The sequence below is a fragment of the Pteropus vampyrus genome, unplaced genomic scaffold, assembly GCF_000151845.1.
Source record: "Pteropus vampyrus isolate Shadow unplaced genomic scaffold, Pvam_2.0 Scaffold1, whole genome shotgun sequence".
In the NCBI taxonomy this organism is placed as follows: domain Eukaryota; kingdom Metazoa; phylum Chordata; class Mammalia; order Chiroptera; family Pteropodidae; genus Pteropus; species Pteropus vampyrus.
This window is the reverse complement of record NW_011888782.1, coordinates 23,045,973-23,065,557: the sequence shown is the minus strand read 5'-3', so window position 1 is coordinate 23,065,557 and position 19,585 is coordinate 23,045,973. Positions and strand designations below refer to the sequence as shown.

The 19,585-nt window shown below is 40.5% G+C and overlaps 2 protein-coding genes and 1 long non-coding RNA gene across 4 annotated transcripts in view; 1 reads left to right on the top strand and 2 right to left on the bottom strand.

The window, feature by feature from the left end:
* CCDC14 (coiled-coil domain containing 14) overlaps nt 1–1,500 on the bottom strand; it is a 42,481-nt gene extending 40,981 nt beyond the window's left edge. Inside the window, exon 1 of the mRNA XM_011368972.2 lies at nt 1,377–1,500. Within this exon, the coding sequence (XP_011367274.1) occupies nt 1,377–1,406 (30 nt within the window). The 5' untranslated portion in view covers nt 1,407–1,500. The remainder of the gene's footprint in view (nt 1–1,376) is intronic.
* Nucleotides 1,501–1,515: 15 nt separating this feature from the next.
* On the top strand, nt 1,516–14,685 carry LOC105297776. 2 transcript variants are annotated; one of them, XR_896383.2, is made up of 3 exons: nt 1,516–1,657; nt 11,838–12,013; nt 14,407–14,685. It is a non-coding gene; the product is annotated as an uncharacterized LOC105297776 (long non-coding RNA). The 2 variants fall into 2 exon arrangements; XR_896381.2 differs by having other exon boundaries at nt 1,521–1,706.
* Nucleotides 8,950–19,345, bottom strand: ROPN1 (rhophilin associated tail protein 1). Its single transcript, XM_011368768.2, has 5 exons — nt 19,230–19,345; nt 17,312–17,429; nt 15,889–16,050; nt 10,697–10,872; nt 8,950–10,181 (listed from the first exon to the last, which is right to left on the bottom strand). The coding sequence occupies exons 1-5, from the start codon at nt 19,343–19,345 to the stop codon at nt 10,115–10,117; spliced, it is 639 nt and encodes a 212-aa protein (XP_011367070.1). The 3' UTR covers nt 8,950–10,114.
* Nucleotides 19,346–19,585: the final 240 nt, after the last annotated feature.

The window sequence follows — 19,585 nt, the reverse complement described above, 5'->3', positions numbered from 1 at the left end:
CAATTCTTTGAGGCAAAATTTTATACCTATTTTATAGATAAGAGAAAGGAGGCTCAGAGAAGTAAAAAGTACTTTGCTTACTATCACTACCATAGTAGTGACAGAATTGGAATTTAAATCTGTAAGTGACGATGACTACAAAAACCATGTTTTCCCCTCTTGCTGACTGCACATATTGAGTTCATTCAATATAAGAGAAAAAATCTGTAAGGGTGGAGCTAGTCTAGAAGTACTCATGTCCTCTTGAGCCAGGACTTGAAAAAAGGGTAAGATTCACTTTAATGGAGGAAGGTAGCATTACAGGTGAGTTAATAAATGAAGGAGGACCAAAAAAGGGGGTGGTGGTGGATACATTAAAAGAAGAGTAAGATCACTGAGTAGTGGGTCTGTGTTAGAAAGAGTTGATTCATTATCCGAAAATCGACTGTATGCCAGGTGCTATCCCAGGCCTGAAGATGCAGAGATAAAGTGTGTAGTAAAGGAGGCAGATAGATTAGCAACTTCTCTACCCTAAAATATGTGATTTGATAAAGGTTAGTACAGGGCACAAAAGGGCACCAAGGGGCACGCAAACAATGGGGATGTGAAAGTGCTAGGCAAACTTTCCAGAAGTGGCCCTTGAACTGAAGGCCAAGAGATGGGAAGTGAAGGTGTCAGTGATAAAAGGGGGCATTCTAGGTGTAACAAAAATCGCAAAGCCATAGAAGCACGAGAGGGCCCGGGGCATCTAGAATACTGCAGAATAAGTGAACAGTGGAGATTAATATTGGAATGGGGGTGGAGGCTGGTAAATCATGCACTGGCCGGGATTTTTAAAATGGCTGTGTTGACAAGGCCAAAGAATTGAGATTTTTATCTTGAAAAAGAAGTGTTTCAGTGTCAGATTTTAAGCATAAAAGAGAATAACTAGTTACAACGAAGGGCGTGCATTTGAGAGGGGTAAGGCTAAAGGCAGGGACACTAACCAGACTTTTTTTTTTACTAGTAGTAAAATACCAGCAATCATGACAGAAGATCAGCTAACAGCGGCACTTGCTGGAAGAGCCGAAAACCTGGATTTGCTGCAACAACACGTAAAGAGGTTAAGTCACGGCACCCAACAGCAGAGGCTGAACTCGAACCCGGGTCCGCTACAGGACTACAATGATTAAAATAGAATGTACATCTATGCACAGTGCGGCTGTGTCAAGATGTTAAGATGAGATGTCCCCCCTCACATTCACACTCCACACACACACTCTCCTTTCCCAGCATTTTGAATGCGGCCGCAATGTTTTTGTTGGTATTTTTTTCAGAGTTTTGCACTTCTACCACCCGAGAATCCCTTCAGTCCCTCTCCACCCCCAGAATGGACGCCTCCGGTCCGCGGCCCTCACCTGGCCTGGTCGAGATCCGGACCTGACCATCTCTCGCAGCCTCAGAAAAGCCAAGACCGGGGAAAGCCAAGCCGGACGGTAAAAGGAATTAACCGCCGTGGACTCCGGACCTCCCCTTGGCCCGCCCCCCAGGCTTCCGCTTCCGGGAGGGAGCCCGCCGAATGCAGCGGCTTCATAGTCCCGAGCGCGCCGCTGAGGCCTCTACCCTTCTCCCAGCCCGGCGCACTGGGCTTGCGCAATAGACCCCGCCCCGCTCCCTGCTATTGACACCCAGCGGGAGGGTAGGGAAGGACGCTGAACGCGAGCGGAGCGGGGCGGGAGAGGGCTCAGGTGGGACGGGACTGAACGGGGTGGGGCCCAGGTGGGACGGGGCGGGGCCGGCCGGGAGGGGCGGGGCCGGCCGGGAGGGGCGAGGCGAGGAGTCTCGGCTCTGGGCTGAGAGTAGCCGAGTTCCTGAACACCTGGAAGAGCAGAGTTTGTGATCCCGAGGGGAGAGCGCTTGGTGGAAGATCGCTGCCCTGCATCAGCTAGGGGAAGTGGCGACAAGCACCCGACAGGGCCAGGGGAAAGGTTGCGGGTAGATGGAGGATAGGCTTCAGAGAGAATTGCGCTGGGCTCTTGGGTTTGGGCTCTTTACTTTTTTTGTTCGATGTCTTGTGTGCCATTTTCAATGATTTTTTTCATGATAGTCAATTAAAATCCTCGCTATCTCTGCATAATTCTAACGGAAATTTCAAAATTATTCACTGCAGCCCTTGATCTCAGAATGATACTCATTAGTTGGGATCTTGGTTTTACTTCCATACATAGTTGTTTTCTCTCCAGTCTAGGTAATTACTGTTAAAGAATGACACGGTATTCTGACCACGGCATGCTGCACGAATTTTAATGGGAATTAGTCAGGTTTTTAAGGCATTCAGCTGGGTTAATGTTTTAGAACTAGTAGGGGGCGAAATTAACCCAATTGATTCCATTTTTCTAAACCAGAAAAAGAGCTACCCTTTGAAAGTCTCAATTACAATTAAAACAAAAACCTAGAAACTAAAATATGTCCACTAAAATATGTCAGTGTGCAATATATTGCACACTGAATTATTTGCGAAACTACGTATTTAATAAATTTAGTTTTGAATTAGACTGAACCATCTCCCTTCTTCAACTCGCTCCTGTAATATGTGTTTAATATAAGCACCCGTGATTAGATTTTTTAGTTGACTTGATTTTTAAAAACTGGTATTGATTTTTCTTAATTAGCACGTGCTTATTTTAGAAATTATAGATGAGCAAGAAACAGTAATCACTCATATAATCCCACTATCCAGGGAATACCACTCTTAACAGTTTGGTGCATTCCCTTTTAGATTTTTTCCAACTGTGTATACATATATAAATATATTTATATACAATACAATATGATACATTTACTGTTACATGAATGGTTTCTGTTAATATCAACATTGTTTCCATTAATTTACAATTAAAAAATGACTGCCTGGTATTCCAGTTCTCTACAGTTTGGAATTTTATGTTCCCAATTCTTTTTTTTGTTTGTCTGAGGTTTTTGTTTTGTTTTGTTCTGTCTGCGTTTTTTCCCCAACTTTTTTATTGTGATTAAATACACAGAACATAAAATTTACTACCTTAACCAATTTTAAGAATGATTCAGTGACATTAAATACATTTGTAATATTGTGCAATCATCACCCCCATCCATCTCCAGAACTATTTTCATCTTGTAAAACTGAAACTCTATACCAATTAGACAATAACTCCCATTCCACCCTTTCCCCAGTGCCTGGTAAACACCATTCTAGTTTCTGTCTCTATGATTTTGACTACTCTAAGTACCTCGTGGAAATATTTATTCTTTTGCAACTGGTTTGTTTTGCTTCTCTTCAAGGTTCATCCATATTGCAGCATGAGTCAAAATGTCCTTCTTTTTTAAAGCTAAGTAATATTCCATTGTATGTTTTTACCACATTTTCTTTATCCATTTATCTCTTGATTTATATGTGGGTTGCTTCTACATTTTAGTTATTGCGAATATTGCTGCTGTGAACATGGATGTACCAATATCCCTCCCAGACCTGCTTTTAATTCTTTTGATTATATGCCCAGAATTGCTGAATCATGTGGTAATTCTATTTTTAATTTTTTGAGGAACCACCATACTCTTCCACAATGGCTGTACCAGTTTACATTCCCACCAACAGTACTAAGGGTTCCAATTTTTCCACATCCTCGCCAGCACTTGTCATTTTTTAAAAAACAGTCGCCATCATAATGAATGTGAGGTGGTATATTATTGTAATTTTGATTTATTTGCATTTCCCTGATGCTTAGTGATGTTGAGCATCTTTTCATGTACTTATTGACCATTTGTTTATCTTCTTTGGAGAAATATCTATTCAACTCCTTTTTCCATTTTTTAAATTGGGTTGTTTGTAATTTTATTTTTGATATTTTAGAAGTTCTCTACATATTCTGGATATTAATCTTGTGTCAGATTAATGATTTGTAAATAATTTCTCCCATTCTGTGGGTTGCCCTTTTATTCTGTTGATATAGCCCTTTTGATGTACAAAAGATTTTTATTTTCACGAAATTTCCAATTTGTCCATTATGTCATTTGTTGCCTGTGTCTTTGGTGTCATATCCAAGTAATAATTGGTAAATTTAATGTCATGAAGCTTTTGCTCTGTTTTCCTTCTAAGATTTCTATAGTTTCAAGTCTTACATTTGGGTCTTTGATCCATTTTTAGTTAATTTTTGTATCTGGTGTTAGGTAAGCGTTTATCTTCATTCTTTTGTATGTGGATATCCATTTTCCCAGACTATCCTTTCCCTATTTAATGGTCTTGGCACTCTTCTCATAAAATAATTTGACCATATATGTAAGGGTTTATTTCTGGGCTCTCTATTCCATTGGTCTATATGTATGCCTTTATGCCAGTACCACACTGTTTTTATTATGGTAGCTTTGCACTAAGTTTGAAATCAGGAAGTGTGAATCCTCCAGCTTTGTTGTTCACTTTCAAGATTCCTTTGCCTATTTAGAGTTCCTCGAAGTTCCATATGAATTTCAGGATGAGTTTTTCAATATCTGAAAAGGCCATCACTGATATTGTGATGGGGATTGAACTGTAAATCACTTTGAATAGCATTAATATCTTAATATTAAGTATTGCAATCCATGAACATGGGATGTGTTTGCATTTTTTTCCCATTCCTTTTATCATTGTTTTGAAGTTTTCATTGTACAAGTCTTTCACCTCCTGGTTTATTCCTAAGTATTTTATTCTTTTTGATGATATTTAAATGGAATTGTTTTAATTTCTTTTTCAGATTGTTCATTGTTAGTTGTGTAGAAACACAACTAATGGTTTTATGTTGACTTTGTATCCTGCTACTTTGTTGAATTCATTGATTAGTTCTAACAGGTTTTTGGAGGAATCTTTAGGATTTTCTACATATAAGATCATATAATCTGTGAACAAAGATAATTTTACTTCTTCCTTTCCAGTCTGAATGCCTTTTGTTCCTTTTTCTTGCTTAATTGGCCTGGCTAGAACTTCCAGTACTATGTCAAATAGAATTGGCAAAAATGGACATCCTTGCCTTGTTCCTGATCTTTGAGGAAAAGCTTTCAGTCTTTCACCATTGAGTATTATGTTCACTGTGAGGTTTTCACATATGGCTTTTATTATGTTGAAGTAGTTTCCTTTTATTCCTAGTTTGCTGAGTGGTTTTTTTTGTTTTTGTTTTTGTTTTTGTTTTTAATCATGAAAGACTGGTTTGCTAGTCTCTGAGTGCCTCAACTCTCCTTATTGGTTTCCTCATCCACATCTCTGTGAACTTTTAAATTATCTTTAAAATCTCAGTTGAGGGTTTCTTCTGTTTCCTATCATAATCAGACTCGTAGAAAGCCACCATATTGTCCAGAGGAAATATGTTGGTAGCTGGGAGTGAAGGGTTGGGTGAGGGAAGATGAAGAGGAGAGATGTGCTTCTGCAAAGGAGGTGAATCAGACAAGACTTGGTGACAGATTTGGGAAGTGAGGCAAGGGGGAGATATTTACACTGACTTTGATTTCTAAGTTTTTTCATTTGGATAGGTGATGTGAGAGATCCATATTTAGTAGGGAAGTTTATGAACTCACTTCCTCCAATATTTTATTATGAAAAAAAAGTAAACTAGGAACTAATTCGGGAGCTTATTAATTAGGAGTGCCTTGGAGTCACCCAAGAGATGCTATTAAGTGGATATTTGAGTCTGGAGCTTGTTGGAGAGGTATGGGCTACAGATACACATTTCTCAGTCATCTGTGGTAACTGAAGTCACAGGCTTCTGAGTTCATGCTCAGGTTACTGCTTCAAGAAAGCCTTTCCTTCTACCTCTCTATTCCATTCCAACTAGATTGTATGCCCCATACTAGGATGTTATAACACTACTTTTCATTTGTGTTATTAGTTATTTAATGTCTGCCTTCCCAAGTAGAATTTAGTCTCTATGAAAGCAGGGACCATATCTTATTCAGTATAATATTCCAATACCTAATGAAATGCCTTGCACATAGTAGGAATTTTTAAATTGCTGAGTAAATAAATGAACCAACCAGTATTTGGACTTCTTTGGTGCATTGAAGCTGATAGGCACTTGAATGCTCCGAGACTCAGGATTATCCAGGGCTCATCCCTTTGAGCCTGATGTGGAAGTTTAGGTCCCCCTAGCATAATAATAGTTAATGGCTCTGCTTGGTCTAGGCAGTGTTTTATAATTTAGTGCAATGGACCAATGGCTTCTCCAATTGGCTCACCTCTGAAGTGTAAAAGTCTCTTTATATTTAACCATATTCCAGTTTATAAGAAACAACCAAAATTGAAAAGTATATGAAAATCTAAACTAAAGACACTGTTGAGACTTATAGCCAGAATACAAGATTCAAAAAACAAGAGGCTATGGATGGGATAATAAATGTAGGGAGGGAGTATGAGCTCGATTCTGCTTGGAAAGATCTAAGACTGCTATATTGCTTCTCCTTAGGCCATTTGGTATCTTCTGGAATTATTTCTAATCTAACGGTTCTTAAACCTTTTGAAATCATATACAATTTTGAGAATTTGCTAAAAGCTTTGCACTTTTTCCTCAGAAAAAATGCTAATATGCACATTTCCGAAACGTATTTATGTGTGTGTGTGTGTATCTATATATATAATGTTATCAGAAGCATTCAGGATCCTCTTCCAGAATTTCAGGTTTAAGAATCCTATTCTTAAATAATTCAAAACCAGCTTTCCACAGTCAAGTGTCCAGCTCCTTCTGTTGCCCTGGTGATCTTGGAAGTTGTCAGTTAACTAGTGATAGTGAGGTGTCTGACTGAAGAGCATCAGAGAGAGGGCATGGAGCACAGAGAAAATGGAATGGAGCCATAGTCTTTGCATTTCCCACTGAAACTTTAAATGTATCTGCAGTCTTCTTTAATCAAAATAGCTCAATTTAGGAAACAGAAAGCCCACTTCTTTTTCTTGATAAAATCCTAATTTTATTGCTTCCTGAATGTTTTTCTTCATAAAGGAGAAATACAAACCATATGTTACAGGGTTCTCAGTTTGACAGCTTAACCAGAGTCATGCTAGGATTCAAGTATTTCTGGTCATAATAGGAAGGCCAGTGGGCTTGGTCTGACAAGGGTCTATTGGCAGGAGAGACTAAGAGAGCCCCTTCAGAATGATCTCATCACAAGGAAGAAACAGTTGGTTTGGGACAATAGGCCAGATCTGAGGATCAGGTGTGATTTTAATACAGTACAATGTCAGTCACTTACTGCCCTGCAGCCTCTGTGGACTTGTGCCTGACCTGAGTAGAGAAACAGTAGTGATTAAAATGCTAAAAATTTGATTTATGAAAATCTCTGTAAGGCACTGTAAGCAGATGGTGGTGGTGCCCCATCTATATGCCTTCAAAGGCTGTTTATAGTGAACACCAATGCCTTCCTACCCGAGTTTTTTTGTTGTTGTTTTTTTCCCCTGGAGCAAAAGGAGCAAGTTCAGGTCGTGAGCTGGGCAAGCTAGAAATGCCAAAAAGTTAATGCCCCTAGAAGCAGCCATCAGCCAATAACAGATGACAACTCAGTGAGGAATCTTCCCTTAGCCAATGATGGATGTCGAGTTCCTTCATCCCTCAGGTTGGGATAATTAGGAGGGACTTTCTACACTGTCTCCCAAAGTGCTCCAGCAGGATCGGACTCCAAGGACAACTTGCTTGATAATATACCCTCTGTTGGCTTTCTTCCTAACACTGTCTTACTTTTCCTACTCCCTTTCCACTGTTCCTGGGATTGCCTCCCAGATAGTAAAATGTTTGCACTTAAATCCTTGTCTCAGAGGCTGCTTCTGTGGGAAAACGCCATACTACAATAGGCATTGAGCATACAAAGCAGTATAAGTTTGGAGTCAGATAGACCTGGATTCAAATTCCTTCTTACCAGTGACAGTGAACAACTTAATTTCTCTAAGACTGTTACTTCATCTATAAAATGGGGATAATAGTACTGACTTTGTCAGGTCAGATTGTAAAAAAATATTTCAGAATGTATGTCAAACATACATTGTGCACAGTGGCTTGTTTGCATACAGTAAGTCCTTAATAAATGTTGGCTATTATCATTAATATGATATTATTCATTAATTAATATTCTTAATACGGCATAGAGCAAGTTGAAGGAAAAGCTCTTTTCTCCCATTGGGGTAACTGCTAAAGCAGGGTTTTTTTTTGGCAGATGTGCTATTATAGAGGCTGGATCTGAGATGAGCATCTTGGACTTAGCAATATCAGCAACTTAGAGGAAACATTGCCACAGTGAGCCAGAGCAGGAGAGGAGGAAAATGACGGACACCAAGTGGTGGTTTAGAAATGAACAATTGGCAGTAGTGCCACAGTGGTATTGCCAACTGTGCTTAGTATTAACTGATGGCTACAGTACCATCAATGACTTCATATCTGTGTGCAATATTCACTTTGATGGCTGGGATTTCAACAGCCTCATCCTTGAGGGATTATGCTCAGGGCTACTGAGGGTGAGTTTCTAATTTCAGTCTGTTTTCTCAAATGTACGAAGGACCTTATTGCTTTTATTATGTTTATGAACTTTGTTGTCTTAAGATCTTTCAAATTGGGGCTGTTACCTCTGCTCCCCTTCACTCCTTACTTCCAGGCAAAGTCGTATCAAAGAGAAACTGAGAGACCGAGGCAAATTAAATGATTTCTGAAAATCTCTGTAAGGCATTGTAGCAGATGTTGGTGGTGCACATTCCATATGCCTTCCTACCTGAGAGCTTTTTTTTTTTGTTTGGAGCAAAAGGAGCAAGTTCAGGTCATGAGCTGGGCAAACCAGAAATACCAAAAACTTAATACCCCTAGAAGCAGCCATCGGCCAATGACAGATGAGAACTTAGTGAAGAATCTGCCCTTATGAAATACAGTGCCAGGTTTCACCTGTAGTGCCTCAGCCTTTTCAAATAGCTTAGGGTCCCAGAGTGGATGCAAATGATAGGTTGCTTTGGCAGGAGGATTAGTTGTTGCCACGCCCCTGCAGGTGAAGCCAAATGACTATGGGGATAGGATATGTTTCAGCTCTTTATTGTTTCATTCTAAGTCAAAATCAAATGCCTATGGTGATGTGCCATCGCGATCTTTTACTTATTTAGACACTAAGACAAATTTCTCCCCAATTCAGTAAAGAGATATATGTACATTAGAAAAAGCAAGCTAACATGATTTTCATACAAAAACCACTTTTAGGAGGGAATAGTATTACAGATAGAAGGGATCCAGCAACTGTGGCACACCTTGTCTTAAGAACAACAGCCACACAGCCTGGTAATCTCATCTGCCTCCTGGGAGAAAGAAAAATCTTTCTATAACCTTGTCAGAGGTCTTAAACTCATTCAGGGGATTTTCCCGAGAGGGTCCCAAACATCTATATATGATGTCAGACAAATCTTTTGACTTTAATACTGATCTCTGAAACACTTTATGAGTACTTCTTGGGGCTGCCTGCATTAAAGTGATTGAAGTTTATGTCTTAGTGTTTGACTGTGATCTCCTTGAGGGCAGAATTCAGATACTATTTATTTGTATATGCCCAGAACACAGCACAGTTCCTTCCTAGGGTTGCCGAGTTTGGAGGAAAAAAACTAAGAAAGTATTGTTTATTCAAAATTCACATTTAACCAGGTGTCCTTTATTTTATCTGGCAATCTTAACCCTGGTATATAGCCCACCTCAGTAAAAGTCGGTGAGTAAATGAATAAATGAATGATTAGCATCATACTAAAAAAATGGAGAAATAAACTGGTAAAAACGTGGATTAACCATGTAAAAGATACTCATCTAAGCTATGCCTAATAATCAAAAACATCAAAACTGTATATGGTTAACATTCTACCTTTGAAAATCTGCCAATCTGGTTTTGACTCGAGATGCATTTTTCTATCCATGCTTCCTCAGCCACTTTTACTCACTGTCTGTGTGGGAAGAATTCTAATCTTCTGCTAATGTGTTTTGTTCCAATACGTTTACATCTTAATTCTACACATTTTCGATTTCATGTTTGCTTAATTGTTTATTAGCATGTTCCAGTTGTACAAGAAAATGGACATTGGATGGTGTGTGGGATTCAGTCATTCTGAAGCACAATCATCTCTGTATCTTCCTTTAAAATTGCCAAAATTGTGCTTTTACTCCAGCCGAACCCTAGGGTTTTGGGTAAAGTCATTCACCTTGATTAAACCATCAGGACCAATTCTGTTTGGGAAAAAATATATATCTGGGGTTAATTCTTTTAACAATCTTAAGAAAGAAAATAAAGGACTCGCACTCTAAAGGAACTCTGCTATGGCTCCTACCCTCATCACCCTCTTTTTCTCTTAACTCCTGACTGCCTGCTCTTCCTCCTCCACTGGTACCCACTGGTCAAACCTGACCATGAGCCAGAGTCACCTGGACGGCTTGCTAAGACACAGATACCTGGGTCCCAGCCCTGGAGTTTCCAACTGACTGGGTACGTTCACTGTGTAGCCTTAGAATATGCATTTCTAAGAGTTCCCAGGTGATGCTGCGCTGCTGGTCTCAGCAGCACTCTAAGAATCAGTTGTCTTATACCATTCTTCCTCCATCCTTTCTCTTTCAGATTCTTATCTTTTTCTTCACAATATTTCTGTTCCTAGAGCAGTGTAACAGTAACCTCACTATATTATCTTGATCTGCTAGATTTATTTTCCCTATATTCTTTCCCCTCCAGTTGGTAAAAGTTTACTTACATTTCCTGTTCAATGTAGCTTAGCATTCGGCTGACGTGCGATGCAGAGATCTCCCCGTCCACTTCAGCAATGTATGTGTAGAGAAACTGGAAGGTGCTAAAAGGGATCCTGGGAGGTCCACCATCATGGTCAGATGATAAAACTTCACACACTATCTTAAGAGTTTTGGAAATAGTCTATAAAGTCATAAAATTGAATGAAGATAAAGTCACTATTCCAGACTAGATTCCTAAGATCAGTTTAGATACTACAAAGAAAAGTTTTACTCTCATAAAATGAAGTTGGGATGATATTTTATTGAAAGTGAATTTTTAGACCTAAATGTCATTTAATTAAAAAAATATATATTGATCTACTGGGTGTCTCTTTTTTATATTCCTTTCTTTTCTGTGTTGGAGGGTTACTCTCAAAGAATTAAGTTTATAAACTGCTGAATACTTTAAGATATTTATTACTTTTATCAGAATAGCCTTACTAAAAGAGAATTTGATTTGCATTCTATATTCTTATAGTTCTCCAATCTTATCTTCAAAGGGATGAGGTGATTAGTTTAGCTTACATATTCCAGTGAGCTACTTGGAGCAGTGCCACAGGAGTGGAAAGGGGGTGGGAGAAGGGCACTTTCCTTGGGAAGATGAGAGTCCCAGATGCAGGAAAAGTGACACTGAACATCATGATAAAAACCAGTTCTTCTAAAACGTGGATCCATCTAATCAGAACCACCCAGTACTTTATATGACATAATAATAACCTTGTAGTTTCTGGGAAAAATTAATAAATGAATGCCAGAAGGTTTAATGGAAGGGTTGCTACAGAAGCAAACACTCCTTACAATGAAACTTGAACATTAAAATATTATGTTCAGAACTGAGGTTTTACTTACTTTGTCTTTAAATAAACCTATCCTTGGAATAAAGGATAGGTTTTGAAATGATGGAATAAAGAAAAGAAATGATTCAAAGGATTATTTAGGTCTGGATTAGCAAAGATAGGTCAGCATATATCTTGATAGTTTACTAAAACATGTGCAGATTCTCCTTACATACTTTCCAGGGATCAGGGAAAAATTAGTCCTGAGTGGTGAACTGGGTGAATGAACAAGCAGCTGCTAAAACTGGCCAGCATTGTTCTTCCCTTGCAGTTGCTATTTGCTCTTCTGCCCCCTTCCTCCCCAAGTGTAATGGATATCCACACGGTGCTTCTTTAACTGTGATGTGTGTTACCCAGGAATGTAAGTCTGTATGTCAGGAGGTATATATGAGGATGCTGAATAAACTTGGCCCATCTTCCTGGAGTGACAGTTTTACCTGATGGCAGGTAATTTACACATTTATTGTATTAATTAATTAATTGTTCATTTTAATTGATTTAATATTTAAATTTTGTTTCTTTACATTTACAAATGTTGCTGTTTTATGAAATTGAATCTTCAATATACTTGAATTTTAAAATGATAAGCCATGGATGGCAAAGAAATGTTAGGTTTGCAGCAAGCCACTTTTAATTCCTGTCTCCTGCCCTTGGGAGCCCTCTCCTGCTAAGTGTTGTGAAGCCGTGTATGAGGCAGTGCGCCGGCCACTTCTGTGAGGGAGGTTCGGAGGCTGGGCATACAGGAAACTGGGTAAGAGGCTGTCAGTGAGAATGGGAGGGCAAGTATGTGAGATGAGGTCAGTATGCCAATGGTTTTAGGTAGATTTGCAAGCACATGTTCACTGAACGTCATAATTTCCGTCCATAGCTCATTTTCTCTGCTTCTCTTAAAAAATAAAAAACCTCTATTCTCCTATTGCCTCTGTTCTGTTCTCTTCTTCCTACAGTCTTACCCAAATTGGAGTGCTGTTATAGGGCTGAACTGTGTCTGCCCAAAGTTCATACGTTGAAGCCCCACACCTCCTAGTATTTCAGAATGTGACTATATTTGAAGACAGGGCCTTTAAAGAGGTAACTAAGCTAAAATTAAGTCATTAGAGTGGTCCTTAATCTAATAGGTCCGGTGTCCTTATAAGAAGAGGTGATTAGAAGACAGAGAGGGGGGATGGAGAGATAGAGGAGATAGAGAGCAAGAAGGAGAGCAAGGGAGGGAGGCAAAGAGGGGAGAAGGGAAGAGGAGAAGGGAGAGAGCGAGAGCGAGCAGGAGCGACTAGACAGATGCATGCACAGAGGGACAAGCATGTGAAGAAGGAAGGAGATGATGGCCATTTACAAGCCAAATGAGACTTGTCTCAGACATATCTTGATCTCAGATTTCCAGCCTCTAGAACTGTGAGAAGATAAATTTCTCTCGTTTAAGCCACCCAGTCTGTAGTACTTGTTATGGAGCCCTAGCAAACGAATATAGATGCTTTCTATCCCAAACTCCTTTCATCGATGCTTCAAACAACAAACCTTCAAATTCTATTGCTCTCATAAGATTTTAGAATAGTTTAAAAGATTTACTAAATGGATGAATGGATGAAAAAACTTGCTGGTCTGGAGTTTTTTGGTAAACTTAAATAAATCTAATGTAAACAGAAATCTGTATTCTGTCGCGTAAGATTTTTTGGTCAGATAGGAATCCCCTTATAAGAGATAACCTTTAAGCATCTTATGAGCCACATTTTCAAACTTAGAGATGAAAGACTCAGAAAGTGAATTATTTGCTGATAAAATACATCATTCCTTCCAATGAACACGATTACATGATTTCTTTTACGTAATTGGTCTCAGTGGAACAGGAGGTTGTGTAAGCTATCCTAGAAAAAGAGAAAGCTGAAAAGGAAGAGGAATGCAGGTCTGCATGCTATGGCATTTGAATCACATGGGTAGACTCAGAGCTCAAGACTGGGGTAAATACACCTGCTACCTAAAATTCCTGCCATTAGACTCTTCTATACAGAAGGAACTGGATTTTCTAAATGGAACAGAGATGATGGCTGACTGGTGAGTTGGCAAAGAAAGGAGGAATTTCTGGGCTTGTCTCTAAGGATGTATGGATTAATTAGAATGCAAATCCTCCTCCAGCTGGGGATACCCTGACCACCCCCACATTTAAGCTCCCAGCAATAGTCCAATATGAAACAAGTGGGTATAATGGTATTGTTTCCTGGATTCACAGGGCACCCTTTATTTACAGACTAGACCTTCAGGCTGACTTCACCTCTAAGTATTCTTTGACATCGAAATAATGAGAGGCAAATTCAGATACCTCAAGATCTCTCAGAATTGGGGGTCCACTGTTATCCAGAGCCGGGCCTGAGAGTGTCTCAGTGGAAGCAGAGGAGGGAGAAAAGAATCACAGAATGCGAGAGATAAAAGAATCTCATGGAACATCTAATTCAACCTCCTCGCTTTAGCGAGGAGATAGAAAGATACAATTCACCTTATGGTTTCCCCTCTCCAATTTGAGAGGCAGCCATATCAAAGAAAACGTAGCCGCTACATAATGAGCTAAGCAGAGGGAGTGTTGGAATTTGGCTTTCCAAAGTCACTCTTGGTTATTGTGAGATACTTGGACAGGAGAGACTCAGACATCTCACGAGGTGGTGAGGGGCTGTGAAGTAGAACACTGAGGCCAGGCAACGGATGAGGGCAACTTAGAAGAGACTAAAGGATGCCCTGAGCACCACAGGAACACAGGTGAGCCAGTGGAGACTTCTGTGCTGTGAGAGAGGAAAAACCAAAGACTTAAGTTCCAGTTAGCGACTGAAAGACAAATATTTATTTCCATGCAGATCGGAGGTGCCAGAGAAGACCGAGAGACTTGGGAAACGCTTCACCTGACTGCTCTGAGGTCCTAAAGTCACTGCTTTCTTTATACACTCAACTGCCATCTTAAAGAGAGGAGCAATGAAGAGAAACCTGAGAGATTGGACGATTTACCTTAAAGCTGTTTTAGTTATTGTATCTGGTGAAAATTCTTGGATTAAATTGAATCTATTTATTTTCTGACTCTACCCTTTGTGAGTTGGGTAGATCACCCCTAACATCCCTGAATGTGGTGTGAATAAATTCGTGACTCTTTGATAAAACGTGTCAAGTTTTTATTTTTTTCTTCTGTGATTTTCCCCCAATTCTTGGGGATATTTCCACAGAATATCTACTCACCTGCCCCTGCTGAATTTTTCTCTCCTCTTTGGAGGAGAGTAATTTATTCACTATATAAAGTTGCTATAAAAAACAACGAAGACAAAAAAGCCCACGGAATGGCCTCTCCTCTCCTCTCTAAAGAAATGATTATGATGAAAATTGCAGGGAAAACCCAGAGGGAAAGTTGGACTACAATATTTCTGGTACTTTTTCCCAGAAGCTAAAATGTCAAATATGCATTTCAAGCCTATTTGAGATGAAAGAACAAGATCGTGTTTAGATAAACCAAATGATTCAAACTACCTTCTCATGCCATTTGGTTTTGGCAGAGGCAATAATTTTCTCATTAACTTTTAAACTTGTATGTATTTCAAGACTTTTAAAAAAACCATGTTTCTGATTAATTTTATTTAAGTTATTATAACAGTGTTTAACAAGAGTGAGTCACGTATGATACCTAACGCTTTTAAATACACACACACACACACACACACACACATAAACTGGTTGCAATACCTTTTTCTTTAAAACAAGAAAATGGCTTTTCTGATTGTAAACCAAGTCAAATTTGGAGAAGGCATTAATTTGTATTAGGACCCTGTATCCATAATGATGTCATAACTGTAAGTCTGGAAATAGCCTCATCTCTCCCTTCCTGCTCTCTTGTCTCTGATTTTTTTATCCAATTATGCTTCTCAAATATCTTTTTATAATGCTGCACCTCTTCTAAAAGTGTCTTATTGGTATATCTTCTAGGTGTCTGGCACTCAAGTGAATCTTATTCTACAACTGGATCTTGATTATCTTTAGGAATATGAATGGAGGGAGTGAAGTGGTGATGGAAATAAATCTAGGTGCAATGATTAAAATTCATAAATAAACCAAAAGCCACATTTAAGTCAACCTCTCCCCAGAGCCTAATGACAGATTTCTCCTCTCTTTCCTCCTAACCTCTACTTTTGGCCGATGAGTGGAGAAATGACCTAATTCAGACAGGAGAAAGAGTATAAAGAAGAGGCAAGCTAATCATCAGCCCTGGGGAGTTGACTGTGTGTATAGATACACTATCCTTCCAGGCCCAGAGAGAAACTTTCTCTTAAGGACAAAAAGCATTAAAGTGAACTTACGACACCAAGAGAGCTGCAAGCAAGGGCTAAAAACTTCAGCCACTCAATCTCCTCCGTGAAGCGGCCCACATTCATCACACTATTAAACAGATCTGTTGGTAGACTCAGCACCTTCCACATCTGGGCCAGCTCATCAACATGGATGATCAGTCTGCCACCAACCTGCAGGACAAGAGACAGATACAAGACAGAGAATGAGGGACAGGAGGAGAGCATGCCCTGAGAAACACCTGCCCAGGCAAGGCCCTGTATTCTTGCAGCACACAGCAACGGATGGGGGTATTGAGGGAGAAAGGGGACTCTGATTGGCACTTCTCTTTGCAAGGGTATAGAAATAGCCAGTAAACAACAATCTGATATATGATTTAATCATTTTAACTTCAGCTGTCCCAATTATGGGGAACATGTACATTTATATTTTAATTTCTTTCTGATGTTTTTATTATCTGCTGTTTCATTCCTGGTTGTCCCTGTAAGACAGATAGTGCAGCTGGAAAATGAAACCAAGGGCAAAAGACTGTCTGAGACTAAAATTAGTGGTGAAACTAAAACTAGATGTTGTCTCTTGCCTCTAGAGTCCACTGAATTTTTTTGCACTGGACCACACATGCACCCACACATGCACCCACACATGCACACATGTTTCCCAGGAATAACATGGGGTCTGTGGTCTGTATGCCACATGTGGTTCGGTTCCAGGCACCTCAGACTGCGCCTTGTCCACCGCACAAGTTGCCGGGTGGTTGAGAGGAGAAGGGAATGAATGGCCGCTTTTTGGCCAATAATGTGATAAGGGTGTAGATACCCCGGTGAAACCTAATACACCTTCTCTGGCCCTCTGATCCTAGAGAAATGCTAAACCTCTGACAGTTGGCTAAATCAATCCTGACTCCCTTCACACCACTCTGTCCTGGATCCTAAGGCAGGGTACAGTGGCACTAAACCACACTTCCTCATCCATTCAGCAGGCAGCTCCCAGAATAATGTGGCTGTAAAGAGAGGCAGGGTTTTCTCTGAAAGTTAGGCTATGTCCACACCTGGGATAACTGGGGAATGATGACACGCCCCTCCCAAACTGTGATTGTCTTCATCTTATGGTCTTGATCAGGAAAGGGATACTGTTAAGAGATGTGGACCTGCACTTTCCGGAAAGAAGGGATTAGCATCGCATGGGGCCCCTGGACATTCTACCAGCTTCAGGGACATCTGGGATGACCCTGCTGATAACTTAACTTACTGCCCACTTCAGTATCATTCCTATTTCCCCCAGGGAAGAGTTACTTTCAGTGCATGGCTTAATGCACTTTAGGACGATGCTGAGTGGCCAGCTGACTTGAGGAGGGGATGGTGGGCTTCTGTCTGTACGCACCCGGCCTCAACGTTGTCTCCGCATTCCCACTTGACACTGAAGTATGGCCCTTACCCTAGAATGCAGGATCTTCAACAGCTCAGGTGTAAGTTCTGCCCAGGTGGACAAAGCAACTCGCTCAGAACGCTCTCTCACTGGAGGAATCTCTCCTTGGGACATAGCCCCAAAATACCTACAAGAAAAAGTTTCTTCATTGACAGCACATATGCAGGGACATTCTTGCTTGTGATGAATTACATTTATATTCTGTCTTGGAAAGACTTTGCGGAGTTTTTTGCTCTAAAATGCTGCAGGTTTGTAAGTTACATAAAACCATCTGTGAAGAGCTTTTTGTGTCTGAATAGATGGAGAGTGCTCTTAGGTCCTCTCCTTTTTTCACTGTAGTTGAACTGCAAACTGATCATTCATGGATATCTAAAAAATTTATAGCAAACGATACAATATGGGAGCAAGCAGGCTACAACAGTGGAATGTTTTCTTACATAAATGTCAGGGACGATACCAAGAAATATCATTTTTCTTGCTATAAAACAGCAGCACAAGAACAATAAAATGGGGTTTTAAACTACTGTATGGTATAAAACAAAATCAGTCTCAGATGCCAAAAGAAATTTGTCTTCTGACAATGAAGTTCAATCTTTGAGGTAATATATAAAATTCAGAATGGAAAGCTAAACAAGCCTCGTTACTAGTAAGACAACTCCATTCATGTCTCTTTTTATGAGCACCGCTGGCTTATTTCCCTTCCATTCGAAAAAGGTTCATCGTCCAACCTAGGAGCATGAGCACACTGGATCCGAGCCCCTGGAAGGCTCCTCTTAGATTCTATTGTATGCCTTCTCAAGATTTTACCACCTTCCCACCACCTGCTCAATACACCTACTCAACCTCATGCTGAGGACATGCTATGCTCCCTTCTACCAATCCAGCAGCTCCACTCAATGGCCTCTCTTATTCCCCTTTCCCACTGAAATGCTACTAAGGAGGTCATCAAACAGTAAAAATAGCCTGAAAATGGTCCGCTTAACTCCCAACTCCTGCCCCAAGCCACAGTTTTCCCAGTTTCAAGCAGTAGCTTCGTCTAAGAAGCAATTTCAAAATTGAGAGGCTTTCTATATAAAACTGTTTCAATCCTGGCCAGCAGTTTTTGTGTAAGCACCTTCCACTGAGCAGCCCCTGGGTAGTCTCTCCTGACAAAGGGCGACTGTGTTAGAGGCACACTGTTTTCAGCCAGACCAGGTGCTTCTACTGCCCTCGAAGCTCTGTTTTGCCTCCTTTCTCCGGAATGTAGTGTGCACTGTGTGGACATCTTGTTGTTGAGGGAACAAGTCGGTTGAAAGAAACACGAAAGAGAATAACAGTTTCCCAAAAAACAAGATACAAAATGTCTCCGATTGGGGCAAGCAGTGGAGGAAGGTGCCTTTTGAAAGCAGTGAACCAGCTTGCACCGGTCCCACGCGATCCATCCCGCCCGCTCGTAGCCCCACTCCCTTAGGTGCACTGCTGCCACCTAGTGGTGAGATCCGAGGACTCCCGGGTTTACACCAGAGAAGGGCCCGCTAAACCCCAAGAGGATTCTGAACTCTTCTGGAACAGGGGCGGGACTTGCAGGGACAGGGTGCTGTGTGCGTGTGCTCGTGTGATATGACAATCTAACTCTTGCTGATTACTCCAGGACACTCCTCTTATTGCCCTGGTGTCCTATTGCTCAGTCTGCTTCCCGTAAGGAAGGGCATCTCATCCTTGCCCAATTTGATGGATTTGTGTGTGGATTTTAAAGCACCAAATCAATCTGAGAGCTGAACATCACAAATATTATGCTAATCAGTCCCAACTCCTAGGATGCTGCCATGACAACCTTTAGTTTCCCAAGACCTTCCCTCCTCCACCTCCACCAAGACCTTCCCTCCTCCACCTCCACCTTCCACCTGCAATGGGAACCAGGGACTGGAGGTGAGAAAGGAGCACGTACTCTGCAGCCCAATGGATGAGATCCGGCGGCTGTGTCCGAATGGCGGCTTTGGTAAATTGCTTCAGCAATTCCGGCAGCTCCGGGGGAATGCATATTTGCTTATCCGTCTGAGGCATTGATTGGATGACCTATTGGCAGAGGAAAAACATAGTAAAGAAATAGAAAATCTTTGACATCTTCAATATTGGGGAGTTCACAACCCCAAAAGACAGATGCATTCTATTGCTACACAACCCAGAGGTTAGTAAGTGGTTTACTAATCCCTTTTTGTTGTTGTAAATAATTCTGCCCTTTACATAAAAACACACGTAATACTTGTTCATTAAAAAGTAGTGATCAACAAAAAGCAAGCAAAG

Bases quoted from the DNA above. Each gene is read 5' to 3' on its own strand.
- ROPN1 (XM_011368768.2), bottom strand. From the start codon at position 19,345: ATGCCTCAGACGGATAAGCAAATATGCATTCCCCCGGAGCTGCCGGAA. The intron at 17,430-19,229 runs GTACGTGCTCCT...TTTTTCTTGTAG, and splicing joins CTCATCCATTGGGCTGCAGA to GTATTTTGGGGCTATGTCCC. The intron at 16,051-17,311 runs GTAAGGGCCATA...CTTGTCCTGCAG, and splicing joins TGAAGATCCTGCATTCTAGG to GTTGGTGGCAGACTGATCAT.